Here is a 16,060-nt window from a genome sequence, read left to right on the forward strand (position 1 = left end):
TCACTGCTCTGCTTTTGGCCAGAGACTCCAGTGTGCATCTCAACCCCATTTTCCTGCTGTTGGGAAAGTCAAAACCATCAACATAAACACCAGAAGAAATCTGCTCTTTCTTCTAGAAAGCTGAGATAAAGTAGAGATCCTGGCTCCTCCATCCCTACGTGCAGATAAAATTAGCACTAAAACTTACTAACTGAGGAGAAGTTAGAGACTTTGCTCTGTGCAAATTCACCATCAGCACTAAACTGATGAGGCCACAGGGAGAAACTCTCCCTAAATAGCACCCAAACTTGGCAGCTTTGTGATAAACCTGCAGATTGCAAGCAACACCCAAGAAACACATTAGGTTTGTGCTTTGGGTCTGGGGCTTTCAACACCAAGGCGCATCCTGCAGGGAAAGGATGCGCTTTATTGCTGCTGGATGCTGATAAGGCAGATGCTTGCACACAGAAGCAGCGCTTGGACTGCTTGGTACTATCATGGGAGACTTCTACAGAAACTTGGCTGCCTTAAAGGAAGGTGGATTCAGGGATGTTTTCTTCTGTGTTGTTTCTGCTTTACACATGGGGCCCTGGTGCCAGAAAATCTGGCTTTTTGTGCCAGTCAAGCTTGCTGTGGATGCTGCAGGCTGTAACCAGCCTGCGGATGTGTCAGCCAAGGCTCATTTTTCAAGTGGCTTCTGGATGTGGAAGACGGCACCGGTGCTACCAGTTGGGAACAGGAGGTGATAGTTAACTGAAAGAGAGCTGCTGGCCAGAGAAGAATTGCTGGGTAGGGCAACAAGCAGATGATGGATGAAACATCCTGGGATGGAAGGAAAACACTGGGTATCTTTGCAGGCAATCAGCAGCTTTGTTTGTGTGTACGCAAATATCACATGGAATATAAACAGCCAGCAATTAAGGATCAAAATGCAGAAAAAAAATTATGGCATCTACCTAACATTTCCTGCATTTTGGATGCTGACTTTTTCTAAACTTGTGCAGTTGCCAGTACTCAGCATTTTTCCAGGAAGAATTTTCTATGTAAATGCATGTAACTCTGAACATGAAAGCAAACAGCATCTGGAAGCAAACAAGTTGTAATGAGTCTCGTTGAGAATTTCAATCTGTAAACCACAAAATGATCCCCAGCATGCCCTAGTGGCTCTGCCAATCTGTTTCTTCCCCACCCACTAAGCGTAACAATGACATTGGGTTCATCTTCCCACTTTGGGGTCCTACTGCTCACACCTCAGCTTTACGAGCAGACTTGCAAAATGAGCATCCTTGCCCAAATGTCAGGAGGACTGTTGATTACCGTGGCCATACCCGTCCTACCCATGGCAGCCCATGCACAGTGGAGCCATTCCCCAAGCTCCACCAACATTTGGTCTCCCACGGGCAAGGGAAACAGCTTTGCTAATGACTAGAAGTCCTGAAAGCATCAAATAATTTAGAGCCAGGCTCCCCAAGGAAGAGGAATGGCATATACGAGCAATTACCCAATCATGATCTAATTACCCAACTGGAATTTGGCCAGGATGCTGGGACCCCAAGGAAAAGCTTGTAGGGTCTCTGTTGAGTGCATGCACTTGGGATCTTGGCTTTATCACTTAGCAGGAAGTATAAAGGGCCGGAATGCAAAGCTGGTACTGTACAAAAATGCTTTGGGCTGAGCAAATGTCATTTCATGTAGGTTGTTTCCTGGTGGCTTCTTATTTATACACATTAGAGACACGCCTCTGCCTCCTGGCAAGTCTTAGACTCCCAGCTGTTAATTGGCAAGGGCAGGGTTTGGTCCAGATGGGTGGACCATGGCTTCACCTTTTGCTGGGCATCTCTGTCACGACCCTTTCAGCTCGTCCTGGTGGATGTCACGCCAGGCTGTGTGGTTTTTATGCTCAGGTGTGAGAAACTACACAAATGGGGCGAGGCATCTCAGCATACTGGGAAAGATATTTCCCTGTAGGTGAAGGAAGACTAGATATGAGGTGCTCTCTGTCCTCTCCTACATCACTCTGCTTTCTGCTGCTCCTCTTGACCTGATTTTGGGATTTGGGGATCATTTTGGGATTCTGGGACTCTGTGAGATGGGAAAGAAGGCAATCAAGGGGGGAACAACAACCCCAGGACACTGTTCAGGGTGGAGGTGTGGGGGCTGGAGGTGTTGGTGGCCTTTGCTCCTTCCCTTTGGGTACGTTTGGACAAGTCTCCCAGGGGAGCTGCAGGATGGCTTCAAATCACGGCATATTGCAAAGGGCTCCAGGCATTATGGTGAGGTTTGGGGCTGCCCTATGCAGTGCCCCACAGAAGGAGCCCCCCCTCTGTGGGGCTGGCAGCTGTGACCCAGCACCCTGGGACTCCTCCGCTTTCACGGCTTGCTGCCAAGGCAAACCTTGACGGTGGCAGGATCCTTGCAGACCCCTTATCTCAGTTCTAATGTTTAAACAACCATATCTGTGCCAGGTTATTTCTCTCCACCTCTTGCTGATTTCCATAAACAATTGTATGTAACCAGCTGGGTTGGACTTACATTAGTGTGGAGCAAGGTCTTTTTAGTCATTTTATAACAGAAAATAAAGTTAAAAGGGCAGTATTTTCCACTTTTTATTTTTATTTATTTATTTTTAAATCCTCAACTATTGGGAGCCTTAAAGAGCTCTTGAATGGTAGCTGTTCTGGTTGCAATATACCATATGCATATGTGATATATCACATAGTCTGAATTTTTGGGTAGACCTGTGTGGTGCCAGGAGCTGGACTTGATGATCCTTATGGGTCCCTTCCAGCTCAGGGTATTCTATGATTCTATAATATAGTATAATATAACATATCATATAATTATCATATAATGATAATACCCTGACCAAGAAACAGAGGAAATTTCAGGTTGTTAGCTACAGTTTGAATTCTGCTTTTGCATTTGCTGTTTATCAGTATATTTCATTCAAAGCTGCAGTCAACAGTATAGAGAAAAAGTACCTAAGTGAAACTCATCTTGTTCAAACAGATGTTACTCAAGTAGCTCCTGGGGAAGATTTTGAGAGGATTTTCTATTTTTATTATTCTTTCAAAACTCATCCTCTTGCACCTACCACCACGGATACACAGTGAAGTTCAGCAACCTCAGTAATAAAGAGTTACAATCCACAAAAACAGCAGCTTTCAGGCTGTTGTGCTGCATCTTCTGTGACTTATCTTCACCTGCAGCTGGCTCTGGTATGAAGGAAAGTGCCCCACAGCTGCCAGGCAGGCGGCATTGTGGACACAGATATGTTAAATCTCGTGTTAACCTGCAACGGTCAGCAGCAGAGTGTTGGGTGGTGCACAGGCGTTTAATGAAATAAAAGGGCTTCTCTTATCTTTGCACGTTACTTTCTTTGGATTTTTTATTTTTATTTTCATTTATTTTTATTTTGTTATTTTTGATTTCAAATCCTTTGGAAAAGGGGATAAAAGGAGTCAAAATTCAATAGCAGTGAGAATCCTGGGCAAACCTGGGAGGACAGCATTACAAAATGCTTGCTCTCTGTACACCCCTGCAAGGAGACTGGTGGCAGAAAGTGCTCACAAAGGCGCTTTTTTATTATTATTTATGTATTTATTTATTCATTTATTTATTTTTATTCTGCTATCGCAGCTCTGAAAGCTGGATGTGTGTGTGTAGGAGGAGGGTGAGCCTGCCTGCATGGCTGCCTGCTTTCTCCTGTTCTCTGTGTAGCTGGAAGGCACGGCACACATGCATGCTGCTTGGACTGCAGCACCTATGGACACCTTTACGCAGGGTTCACCAGCCTGTTAGCAGAGGAAATGTCAGTCACCCAGCTACTTCTAGAAGGCTGGTGGTTGTGGCAAGCTGTGGGAGCTTGGCCCTTCCCTGCTATGTACTTTATTGCTCTAGGAAGTAATTTTACAAGAGCACCATAAAAATCCCCTGACAAAACCCATATTGTTCATAAATACAGTCCCATGTGTCTTACGGAGGCATCTTTTGTTTTAATACGGAAGCCCCCTTTCTCTCCCTGCTGCTCTCAGGTAACATATACGCTGTGGTATGAAATCACACCAAAGGGAAGAAATTCCGGCCGGTTGCCCCCCAGCAAAGCTAGAGGGACCCAGTAATCCCAAGGGGTAGCACAGTCTCCTTTACACCTGTGGTACTCTTTGCTAGAAGATAAGCAACTCCACAGCTTTTCACTCTGCTTTTGGAATGGTGAACCAGAGCAAGCAGATAGAGGAATCCTCTGCAGTCTCACGGTGTTTCTTCCTCTGAGCCCATCACTCGGGCTGTATTTGACAACAATTTTTCCTTTAGCTTTGACAAATAGCTCCTCTTTTCTCTCTGCAAATATTCCTCTTCAATGAATAAAAACTACAAAAGCAAGAGAAAAGCTTTCCCTCTAGGCTTCTCTATTGAAGAATAACCTTCTGTACACCTCGAACTTCTCCTGTTAACACGAGCAGAACAAAAACTAAAGGCACAGCTGTGAGGCAGGAAGCAAGCCTGTCTGGGGTGAGGGCTTGTGCACCTTTCCAAGATAAAAGTGCCTCCTCTTAGAAAAGCAAAATGTGTGATTTCTTTAAAATAAAATAGTTATTCTATCTCCCTTCCTCTCTTTTTCTCCCTCTATAACAGGGAAGCTGTGGCTCAATTTAAATGTGAATCAGATCAAAGAGGAGTGTGAAATAGCACAAAGGGTGTTGCATGTTCCTATTAGATCAAAAGGTGGCCATCTCACAAACCACACATTGAATGTGAGACACCAACCTCAGGAAATACCGGTCTGATATCCATGTGGCCTGCTGTGTACAACACATGCCATCTGTTCTTGAAAAGAGTTAGCTTAGAAAAAAAAAAAAAAAAGAGCTACAAAGCAGAGATCATACAGTCAGAGCCAGTGGAAAAAAAATCTTTTTTTTTTTTTTGTCTGGCAAACCAAAATCAGAGAGAGGATGGGGTTACTGCCTATAAATACACCTAGTACATAAATACTAGGAAGGGAGAAACACTGCTTAAGCTGAAAGGTGAAGTTGGAAGGAGGATAAAGAAGAGCATGAATATGTCTAGGCTGGAGGTGGCAGCTGCTGCCTGGTTCCTGTATAGCACTGGAGCAGACCACCAAAGAGATTGTGAAAGGACTGCTGTGTGGCCACAGGGACAGGGCTTTGGACCCCAGAGGTCCCCAACTCCTGACCACCAATGGCAAATCTGTGCCAAGGGGAGATAATTAAGGATAAAACTTAGCCAAAAATAAGTTTGGCTTAAATGTGAGTGTTTCTGCTGGTCACAAAGATCATTTCAGTGTAAGGCAAGGCTTTCAGAGCACCTGAACATCCTTCAGCTCATGGATATTTTAAGGCTCCTGTTTTTTGGGGAACAGCAATAGTGGCAGCGTCTGTGTTGGCCAAATGAAGGTTCACTGTCAGAGAGCACCAATCCTAGCATGTATCAAGACCTAGGACGATCAGATCTTGGGAACATGTTCCCTGTCAGGGTTTTTATTTTACAGAAAGCCTGAGTTGCTGGCTTAGCTGTTCACTGCTTGGTCAGATAGAGACATCACGCTGCACATGACAGACCACGTGTGCTCAAGGACGAAGAGCACCAATATGAACAAGAAATGCTCAAATGCGAAATGCCCAATATGAACAAGAAATGTGCAGATGCTCACAGGGATTCTTGGGATCGTTGCCTGAGAAATGGGTTCAATTCTGTTGACTCCAACATGAGTGGTTGAAAGACTTTTCTGTGAGCAGCTGTAATTGAGAGGTCAGTTCCCATGGAAGCTGCCCTGCTACGCAGAGGGTTTTTTCCCTGAGATAAAAGGATGCTTCTTGCTTCTCCAGCCTTTTGAACAGGGATTTGTAATCTAAAAGCTGACAGATATCTTTGTGCTATCTGTCTTATATGGTTATGTGGTGAGAGTGTCTGAGTATCCCATCTTTGCTAATGTATTCATCTTCAGGAAACCCCTTATCTTTAATACCTACTTCATTAATAATTGTCACAATCTCCATTTTGTGGGTGGAGGATTGAGGCACAAAGACTAAACCCTATCCAAGCACCCATGCTATATGGGGAGAAAGCCAAATGTCTGCAGAGAGTGATTTGAAGGGCCAAAGTGGGACATTATGGAGCATACCAAAAGGAAAGACTCAGGCATGGTGACAGGTTGAACAGTGCAAGGGGAGTCTCTGGTTAAAATTAAGCCTTGGGTTAATGCCTTAAATTGACAGATCACTTCTGTCACTTCCAGATGTAGCTAAGTCACCTTTACGAAAATCTAAGTTGGGGACACAGGAAAGAAGATACATGAAGATGCAGCCCAAAGGTTGGCTGGTTGTTTGGTGGGGATTGCTGTCCTCCACTGCCCTGTTTACCTCTCTGCCCTGCAACATGACATGCAGGCGCACTCCTTTGGGTAGGACACGAAGTCCTATCCATTTCCAGACCTTTAAAATTTCACAGGTATTTTCCATGTTGGGCATTTCAGAATGTTAAAGGCAACATCTTGGTTTAAATATAATGGAAGGAACTACAGCCTACTTCCAGAGCACGTATGTGTTGTTCTACTGCTACTGCACTGACTATCTGCTGTGATCCACTGTAGGGAAAGCTTCACTTCAAGATACTATTGAAATGTTTTCCCCGCACAGGTAGGATGCCACATAGTGTTGTGAAAAAGATCCTGCAATCGCCTAGCTGTTCTGCAAATGTTACATTTTATTAGTAAATAAACAGAACAGAAATACCAGTGAAAGCCAGCTCAGTAGCTTGTTGCTTTTACAGTGAAATTTGAGTGGTGTTTCCCAATACTGGAATATCAGTCCACTGCTTAGTCTATATTCAGCACTCAGTTCCTGCCAAACATCATGGGGGAAATTAAAAGCATTTTTATTTCCTTATCTTTAGAGCTTAGCCCCAAAAACCTGGTCTGAGATGATTTTTTTTTTTTTTGTCAGTTGCATAACAGAAAAATCGTTTAACAGATCTAAATCTTTTGATTTAAAATAAAGCCCCTGTGGGTTTGCTACACACCAGGTTTCAGTTTGATCCATTCTAAAGCAGTAGAAATACAAAACTCAAAATAGGCATAAGAGCAAGAAAAGCAGAGGAAAACACAGTTTACTTAGTGTGCAAGTATATCTATGGGATTGCTCTTTCAACAGAGAAACTATAACAAATAGGCACGTATAAAACAGCTGGCAGGCTGCAGTAAGTCAGGGACCACCCATTTATAACCCTCCTATTGAACAGCAGGTGATCCTGAACCAATGGCTGAAGCTTGAGTAGCCAGAGAAAATTAACTCTTGTTCTGCAGAGAATGAACATTAGGCATCCTGGTGTAGAATTGCCAGCAACGACTTGTTTCTGAATTTGCAGAGTACCTCAATCTTAGTTCAGAAAGATGAATAGTTTCAGGGTGTCAGTGTGCTTGCTGCACCGTATTTCCCCTCTTGATATCAGTGAAATTCTTCATTAAAATAAAAATAAAATTGCAGTACTGCCTGTGCTAGCAGAGCACACTGTGAGCTGCAGAATTTAGATCAAGTCTGCAATAGGATTTAGGGCTTTGCTTATAATTATTTGTGAACTTTTTATTTCCTCTCGTGGATTTATAGAAACAGACCTGGAAAGATCTTCCATTTCTAAGAGGCTGAGGACAGTACAGGAAGTTTTTTGTTTGTTTGTTTGCTTTTTCTGTTTTCCCTCCTTATATTGCATGGGAATTTTAATATTAAACAATTTCTGTACTAATGACAACAATGTCCAGAGGAAGAGCTAGAAAAAATAACAGAAAAATATGCATTTGGAGACTGTCACTTCATCTGGTAAAACACAGAGAATTTAATTTCATAGAACAACTTTAATTTAGTGGGGAGTAATTCTGCCTTGCAAAAGTTTATTTGCAGTAGCATCGTCCCTCTTCCAGCCTATTTGAAGTGGAAAGGAGGGAGGGGATGGACAGGCATACAAGCAACCACTGTATTTGGGAGTTAGAATCTGGCTGGAGTGCTTACACAAACAATCTCTTTGGATCAGATAATAATTGTTAAAACACTTCCATTGGAACTGCAAGGAATTCATAACACCTGTGATAATCCCAGTGTTCATAGTCATTGCTGGTAATGACGTCTCTCCCAGCAAAGCTCCTAGCTACGAGATGATTACTTGATTGCCATGCTTACTAATAACATGTTACTGTGATTTTCAAAAGTGTGACATCATCTGCTTTTGTTGAGGTAATTTCTGTGTTATGGTAGCCTTTGCAAGCAGTAGGGAAGATGGGACTTTTCTGTACCAAGTTCTGTATGGTGCTGTAGGCGACAATCATGCTCCAAAGATTTCAGTCTTTAAATTAGGACAGGCAGAGGAATGGGGAGCAGCAAAAGGAGAACAGTCATGATGGATTTAGAATGATAGAATCACAGAGCAATCTAGGTTGGAAAAGAATTTCAAGATCATCAGCCTGACCCACCAGTCCCACCACTAAACCACATCCCTTGGTGTCATGTCCGCATGTCTCTTAAATACCTCCAGGGAAGGCTCCAGCACTTCCCTGGGCAGCCTGTTCCAATGCTTGACCACCCCTTTATCACCCTATCTGTGAAGAAATTCTCACATGGCTAGTTCACAGATTAGCTCCTGTGCAGCTAAAGGGTTTTCTTCTGCAAGAAGACTGCAAAGGAAGGACAAGGAGAGGTGTGCAAACAGCTTGGAGACCCAAGCTGTTGATCAGTGAAAGCTGATCTTTCACTGGCAAAAAGTTCTGAGACTCCGCTGAAAGCTGAGGAGTACTGGAGATCTGGAAAGGCTGAGGATCTGGCATCCTACCCTCAGGCATGCAGGAACTCAGGCGTCCCCTGGAGTTAACTGTGAAGCTAGTGTTGTGCTCAGCTTGCAGCTAGGCAGGCTTTGAGGATATGCAGCCAAAACACAGATGCCGGTACTACCAGACTTAAATAACATGCAAATAAGCAAACCAGAGCTTCTGTGGAGCACCTCAGCAGCACTGAGGCCAGTTTGGAACAGCAGGAGGAGATCCCTTTACCACCTGCCTTGCTGCTGGCCCTTGCAGCTTCCTTGCTGACAAAGGGCTAGGGAGGTGATCGTCCCCCTGTACTCGGCTCTGGTGAGGCCGCACCTCGAGTACTGTGTTCAGTTTTGGGCCCCTCGCTACAAGAAGGACATGGAGGTGCTTGAGCGGGTCCAGAGAAGGGCGACGAAGCTGGTGAGGGGCCTGGAGAACAAGTCTTACGAGAAGCGGCTGAGGGAGCTGGGCTTGTTCAGCCTGGAGAAAAGGAGGCTCAGGGGCGACCTTATCGCTCTTTACAGATACCTTAAAGGAGGCTGTAGCGAGGTGGGGGTTGGCCTGTTCTCCCACGTGCCTGGTGACAGGACGAGGGGGAACGGGCTAAAGTTGCGCCAGGGGAGTTTTAGGTTGGATGTTAGGAAGAACTTCTTTACCGAAAGGGTTGTTAGACACTGGAGCAGGCTGCCCAGGGAAGTGGTGGAGTCACCATCCCTGGAAGTCTTTAAAAGACGTTTAGATGTAGAGCTTAGGGATATGGTTTAGTGGGGACTGTTAGTGTTAGGTTAGAGGTTGGACTCGATGATCTTGAGGTCTCTTCCAAGCTAGAAATTCTGTGATTCTGTGATTCTGTGATGGCTGCTTGTGCTGCTGGGGGAAGAAAGCATCTGCAGTCCTCTGAGACCATCAGTCTGCCTCACACAGTCTGCCTGCTTGCTTGCAGGAACAAAGTTCAAGGGGTCCCCCTTGCCATCTCAGATAAGCTGAATGTGTTTTTGCCGTATCTCCACAACTGATACACTTCTGTGCAGCAAACTCAAAGGCAGTAGAACACACTGCTGCACAGGACATAACTCATTGTCTCCTGCCTAGATCTGAATTTTGGGAAAAGTCTTTGAAAGACCCACCCAAGGGATTTGTCCCATGCCCCCTGCAGACTTTTGGTTCATTGTAAGCATTAATGGCTTAGAAATCACATTAGATGCCACTTTGCTTTTGAGTTTCAGTGTCAGAAAGGATTTGTTTCTCCTTGGATCATCTGTAAGCAAAAGTACATTGCAGAATGAACAGTTTGGGATGCAGAAGTGTGAGGGTTATGGGCTGAAACAGCGTGAGAGTTCTGGGACTAAGTAGGACAAGGGTTCTGGGATGAAGCAGCACTAAAAGAATTAGAGGCCACCTGTTAAAACTACGAGGACATGACTCAAACGAGCGCAGGAGTAAAACAACAGTTAGAAAAGAAAAAAAAAAAAAAAGAAGAAAAGCAGAGGCAAAGCACCGTGAGGAGGGGGCTCGGCCCTCCCTGCCCTGAGGTGCTGCCCGAGGCGGCGCCCCCTGTCGGCCATGTCGGGATGTCTGCGGGCAGCTCCCGCCCTGCCCTCCCCGCCCCGGCCGCTGCCTCCCCTCAGCGGGGCTCGGTGGACCGGCTCCTCCTGCGCTCCTCCCTCGTTTCTCCTCCTCTTCGTCCTCCTTCTCCTCCTCCTCCTCGTCGCCCGGCCGACCTGCGGCTGCGGGGCGGCATGAGGAGAGCCGGGGGCGGCTGTCGGGGCCGCAGCTGAGGCGCGGCGGCGGGAGGGGGGCCGCCGCCATGTCGCTGCTGTGCGTGCGAGGTGAGTGGGGGCGGTGGCGGAGCCGGAGCCGGGGCTGCCGGTGGGTGCCACCCGCAGGTGGTGGCCACCCCGCACACCCCTCGGGGTGTCTCCTGCCTCAAACGGGGGGAGAGGAGTGTGGCGAAGCCGTGGGGATCCCCAAAGGGATCCGCGAAGGGACGGGCAAGTCCCCCAGCACCTGCCTCCAAAGTTGGTTTTCGCTCCGGTGCGGTGCTCGCAGTGGGAGCACAGCTGGGAGGTTTCAGGTCTGCGTGGGGCTTTCCGTGTTTTATTTTTAATTGACGGTTCCCATCCCTCCCGGCATCCCGGTTGCCTCTCAGCTGAGCCCCCGTCGGGTGGCGAAGCCGTGAAGGCGGCGCTGAGCCTCGCACCTTCAGGTGGCCGAGCCCCCCCCAACCCCAACCCCACAGGTCTGTCCGAGGGCGAGGACAGCTTTTGGGGCGAGGAGAGGCCCCGAGGAAGGCGAGGAAGCAGCAGGTGCGATGCCGAGGAGCCAGGGGCCAAAACCTGGGAGCGGGGAGGAGCCGTGTTTGAGTTTCGTAGCTCGTTTGTACACGAGTCGAAGCGCTGCCGCTGAATGAAGCTGCACTGCTGGCAGAGAGCAGGCTGCTGTCAGTAGCCTTAACGTTGTTATCCTCAGTGTCTGTGCTTCTAACCTGCAGCATTATTTATTTCAGGTACATCACTAATCATCTCTTCCTGCTATCGAGCCTCGTCCCCTTGCTGAACAGGTTACCGAAAAGTAGCGCTTTCCCATGCAGGATGGGTTACAGTGCTAGTCGCTTGCTCTTTATCTCCAGTTCTCAATTTCTTGCTCTCTTGTGCAAAAAAAAAAATAAAAAATAATTAAATCCCTGAAGGGTACCATCTGCCAGGACTCGTGCTTCTGGGACGTGTCTCCTGTCAGTGTTTTGCACTGAACGCTGGTCGCAGGGTGTCCCCACAGCCGTGCCCTTCGGCTTAGAAGTATTGTTTTAATGTTCTCAGCTCCTTTGCCAGATATGATAAAAAACTGACACTGGTGTGATGCTGCCAGTTCAGCTTTTCTTTTGCTCGTATCCCTTGGTCTGATAACAGCTCCTCACCCAGCTGTTCATCACCTTTTTGAATGGAAATCGATGTTTTGATGATAGTGTTAATGAAAAGATGCCATCTGAGTAATATAGGAGTATATTGAGTGTGCAGTGTTTTGGGAAGGGCAGTGTTCTTGTATGAGAGGGCTTCTTAATTAAGTTTCAAACCTTTTATTAAAAAAAAAATAAAATAGAAAGATTCTGTTTTAGGAGGTAGGAGAGTTGTGTAAGTGTGGAGCTTATCTTAAAAATGTTCTCTAATCTCTAAAGCACACTGAGCATCTCTGGTGGACTTAGAAATTTGGAAAGTTTTACCAAAATATCTTATCTGAAGCTGATTCTTACTAGCTCAGGGATGCTTAAATGTTACTTTTTTTCCCCATTCTTCTTAGTGGTTGATCTTCAAAATGCTCTCAGGCTGTCCTATGGAAAAAAAAATCTGCTTTTGATGCCTGCATGAAACTTGGCCACTTGTGCTAAAGGTGTATTTATACCCCATCTACTAAGAGTAGTGAAAGACCATGAACTGGATATTGCAGTTACTGAGACAGTCTTGCTTTGCAAGGTTGTTCCTTCATCATCCATAGACCCTTTGGGACAAAAGCATTTCGGTGGTCCAAAATGATACACTTTTGTGTTTGGTTTATTTTTGTCTGGGTGCAAAGATGTAAAGAAGAAAAATGAAGTGGTTGGTGACTGTGTGGTGGAGAACTGCTGTGAAAATGAAATTCTATATCCACCTGCTGTGCTAAGATGGCAGATAATACTGGCAGTGATTTAGATGATACAGATCACCTTTATTATAAGAATGAAGAATACAGTCAATTTACTAAATGTGTTTTTTAAAATGTTCATGACTGAAAGAATAAGCTCATGAGAACTCACAAGTATGAACCATTAAACGTAAAATGGTGTTACACTGGTGTAGAGCAGTCTGAAAAACAAAATAGGTACCAGAAGGTGAGGTAAAAACAATTACTTTTGGTGCAAGCAGGAGTAAGTTGTGTTGACTTATGTATTTATTTATAACAAGCTGCTTTTTGCATTAAAAATGATACACATCTAAGTTTGCACAGTAACTTAGGGTTGTATGCTTTAGACCTGAGATTAAAAAAAGAAAGACAACCAAAAACCTGTGAAAGAAAAGTAGGTGATTAGGACACTGTTAATCGCCTCTGAATTGCAGTTTAACAGATAAAAGCGAAACATGGAAAAAAATCTAAGTGGCAGTGTAACATGAGGCCCAGCAGCCAGAAAGTGTTGTAATTCACAGATTTTTTCCCTACTTGAATTATGTGCATTAATGATATTTTAATGAATGGATAATCTAAAACAGTGCACACAAAACAGATCTGAGCACTGCCTTTGTTCCCGATAGAGCAGCTGACATTTGTGACTTGATCTCTCTTTTCTTTTTTTTTTTTTTAAGAGGTACATTTCTTTTTTTTTTCTTCTCAGAGATCAAATCAGGTATTTTTTTTCAGTAGCTTTGTGCCCTGTCTGTTGTAGAAGTGCCTGGCAGGAAATCTAAACTCTGCAGAAGTCTGAGTCTGGGCTCACCTGCAAGTGTTTGGAGGATGTGGGAAGTGGCTGTAGGAGCAATCTAAGGGACTCTTGGGGAGGAGGAATCTTGAAAGATGCAGAGGGTGTAAGTGAAGCAGAAAACAAATGCTAAATTTTACACAACTGAGGCCTTTAGAGAAGACTTCTTCATATTTTGATTCTACCGCTTAAGCGCAAAAGAGATTGCATATACTCCAGTTCAGAGCAGCTGTGTCTGGATTATGTCTCATAATCTTCTCTTGGCACAGTTCGCTTTATTAGTTTGCATTTAGGGTTGTGTTTGTGAAAATAGCATGCATTAAATAAAAGTAGTCCCAGGGAAGCAGTCCAGTTTTTCACATCAGTCTTACGTTGTTAACTTTTTTCCCTTTTGGAAGTCTTGATTTTTACCTTGGATCTTAACTTCATTAAATTTTGTCTGATCTTTTCTGTCTACCAGCTTACAGGCAGAAGTAGGTGCTGTCTCAGCACAGCTTGCAAGGGTCATACCAAGCAAGGACCCCACCGAGGATGGATCATCTGGTCACCAGTGTATTGTCATCAGTTCCTTTGCTCTATTTGCATCGTTGTCCAAAGACGTACTTCAGACCCTTTCACTTGCTCACTTTTATTACATTTTACTTTGCCACCAGCTCTTGGTATCTCAGGATAATGTCATAGCTTCTTACCAAACCCAGTGATGGCTCTCTTCTAGTCTTCCTTCCTTCTTTATAACAGCTTTATGCTGTGTCTTCAGTTCCTTTGTCTCCCTAGTTCCTGAACCTACCTTCTCCATCTGATAATAGTAATAAAAATCGTGTTGCTTTGTCTCATACATCACCTGTCCTATCCCTGTATCAGTATCTGAAATGCTTTACTTTGCTGTTCCAGGGATATTGGCAGTGGGGATCTTGTGTCATCCCTGCACGTGGTGTGTGGCTTAGTCCCGTGAGGGCGCAGTGCTTTTGTCTTGATGTCTGGTCTGCAGTATCAGTCTGAGACTTAGCTGCCTGAGGTATGTGGGACATAGAGTTAGGAGATCTGTTCTGGTCTTGCTCTCTGAAATTTTAAGTTTTTGACTGCTGTGGGAAATTCATAACATCTAGGGGCTAGGGACTTTCTTTTCATTGCATGCTGCTTATGTTGCTGGTGCTTTGAAGAGCTGCAAAGCTTGCTTATCTGGTGACTTTTTTTGGTTTGTCAGAACAGCTGGAGTGGAGCTCAGGGAACCTAACAGCGCTTTCTTGTGTTGCCAGCTAAACTGGGGTTCCAGTACCTGCCCACCTGACTAAACTCCGACATCCAAGAGAAAAAAGCTAGTGGGGAAAATGGAAATGAGTGTTACTGACACTAGAAATAAAAGCATGTCCACCTTGTTGAATATATAGAAACATCCATAACTAGAAGGCCAGTAATCAAGCATAAGGGCTTTTTTTTGTGTTTATTTTTTTTTCCTCAATACAATAGCCTCAACTCACCTCTGTGTTCTTTGTGAGGCTGAATGCAGCGCCTCCAGCTCTTGCTTCTCAATGGTGAAGGACTCTCTCTTGTAAATAGTACTCTCAGCAATAGGGTGACTGTACTGCTGTGTTGTGACTGCTTTCTGAAATGGTTGCAGAATTGAAAAAAACAAGACAATGACAAAACCCTACCTGCTTCTGTGTAGATTAAAATGGAAAAGAACAAAATTAGATTCAGAAGACAGTAGCAGATCTGCAGGTATTAATACAAATACATTGCTTCATGAAGAAGTGGCTATATATTATTACAGATTCATTTTCTCTATTTGCAATTAATCAGGGAACTACCAGCATATGTAGTTTTGGAACAAAATGTGTTACAATTTTGGGTAGTGATGCTAAGGTAAAGTGTCTTAGCTCTTAACAGAGCCTCAATGCATTGAGTCTTAAGTTTGGGGTTTGGAAGGGTGACATGGAATTGGTGGCTTAATCAGAGAGGGAACTGTAAAGCTTTCAAGCTTCTGTTGTTAAGTAGCAGGAATGGTTAAAACCTACAGACTGTATTTGGCTTGTGATGCATAGATGTTCATTCACTTTTCTCTTTCAAACCCTCCTTCAGCTTTGGGCACTAGTACTGCAGCGTATCAGCAAGTAATGTGGACTCCTTGTTCTAAGAGTTTGGTCACTAAGAACGGCTGGAAAATCCTCTCTGGTTTTCAGTGGGGTAGGGGAAATGTGCAGAGGTGCTTCCTGAATTTGGGCAGCATCTGTTTTTTTTTTTTTTCTCAGTTGGTGTCCTCTCAGCTGACTCCTTCAGCTTGGGATCTGCTAGGTCAAATGTGTTAAAGTTGTTTTTAACATAATATTTTAATATGCAACATACTGATGGATTTAATCCAAGCTCTGTAAATTCCTTATTATGAACTGTAACAGTTTGAGAGCTAGTTACAATTTACATAGTGTCATATAAAGTCCAAGCAATATAACTGCTTTTTTTTTTTTTTTTTTTTTTAAATCCTGGACTTTCCCTTAAATATTTGGCTTGGAGGCTTGTGAAATGCATATGTCTGGTGGCAAATGATCCTTTTATTACTTTGTTTTGAAACTTGCCTCCCTTGTTTTTTCCCCTATACCTCGTTAACAATTTTTACACAATATTTTGGAAACTACTTCAGTCACTCGGTGAAAGCTGTTCTCACTGCTCTTCCTAGAGACCTGAAACCAGAGTGCTGTGTCTAACAACACCTCTCTTTTCATACAGGGATTTCATTGTGTGGTCTTGCAAACAGATCGGGAGCTGCTGTGAGGATGTGTTTGGACTTCCCTCAGTCTCTCTTCAGTAGATTAAAACTTGCTAGTACCTGG

At 44.4% G+C, this 16,060-nt stretch overlaps 1 protein-coding gene across 2 annotated transcripts in view; it reads left to right on the forward strand.

The window, feature by feature from the left end:
• Window positions 1-10,368: 10,368 nt before the first annotated feature.
• UNC13B (unc-13 homolog B) overlaps window positions 10,369-16,060 on the forward strand; it is a 212,014-nt gene continuing 206,322 nt past the window's right edge. Inside the window, exon 1 of one of the 2 annotated variants that reach the window (XM_072030926.1) lies at window positions 10,369-10,620. In XM_072030926.1, the coding sequence (XP_071887027.1) occupies window positions 10,599-10,620 (22 nt within the window). In that variant the 5' untranslated portion in view covers window positions 10,369-10,598. The remainder of the gene's footprint in view (window positions 10,621-16,060) is intronic. The other variant, XM_038170586.2, reaches the window with a different exon arrangement.

Source organism: Anas platyrhynchos, chromosome Z (genome assembly GCF_047663525.1).
Source record: "Anas platyrhynchos isolate ZD024472 breed Pekin duck chromosome Z, IASCAAS_PekinDuck_T2T, whole genome shotgun sequence".
Lineage (NCBI taxonomy): Eukaryota > Metazoa > Chordata > Aves > Anseriformes > Anatidae > Anas > Anas platyrhynchos.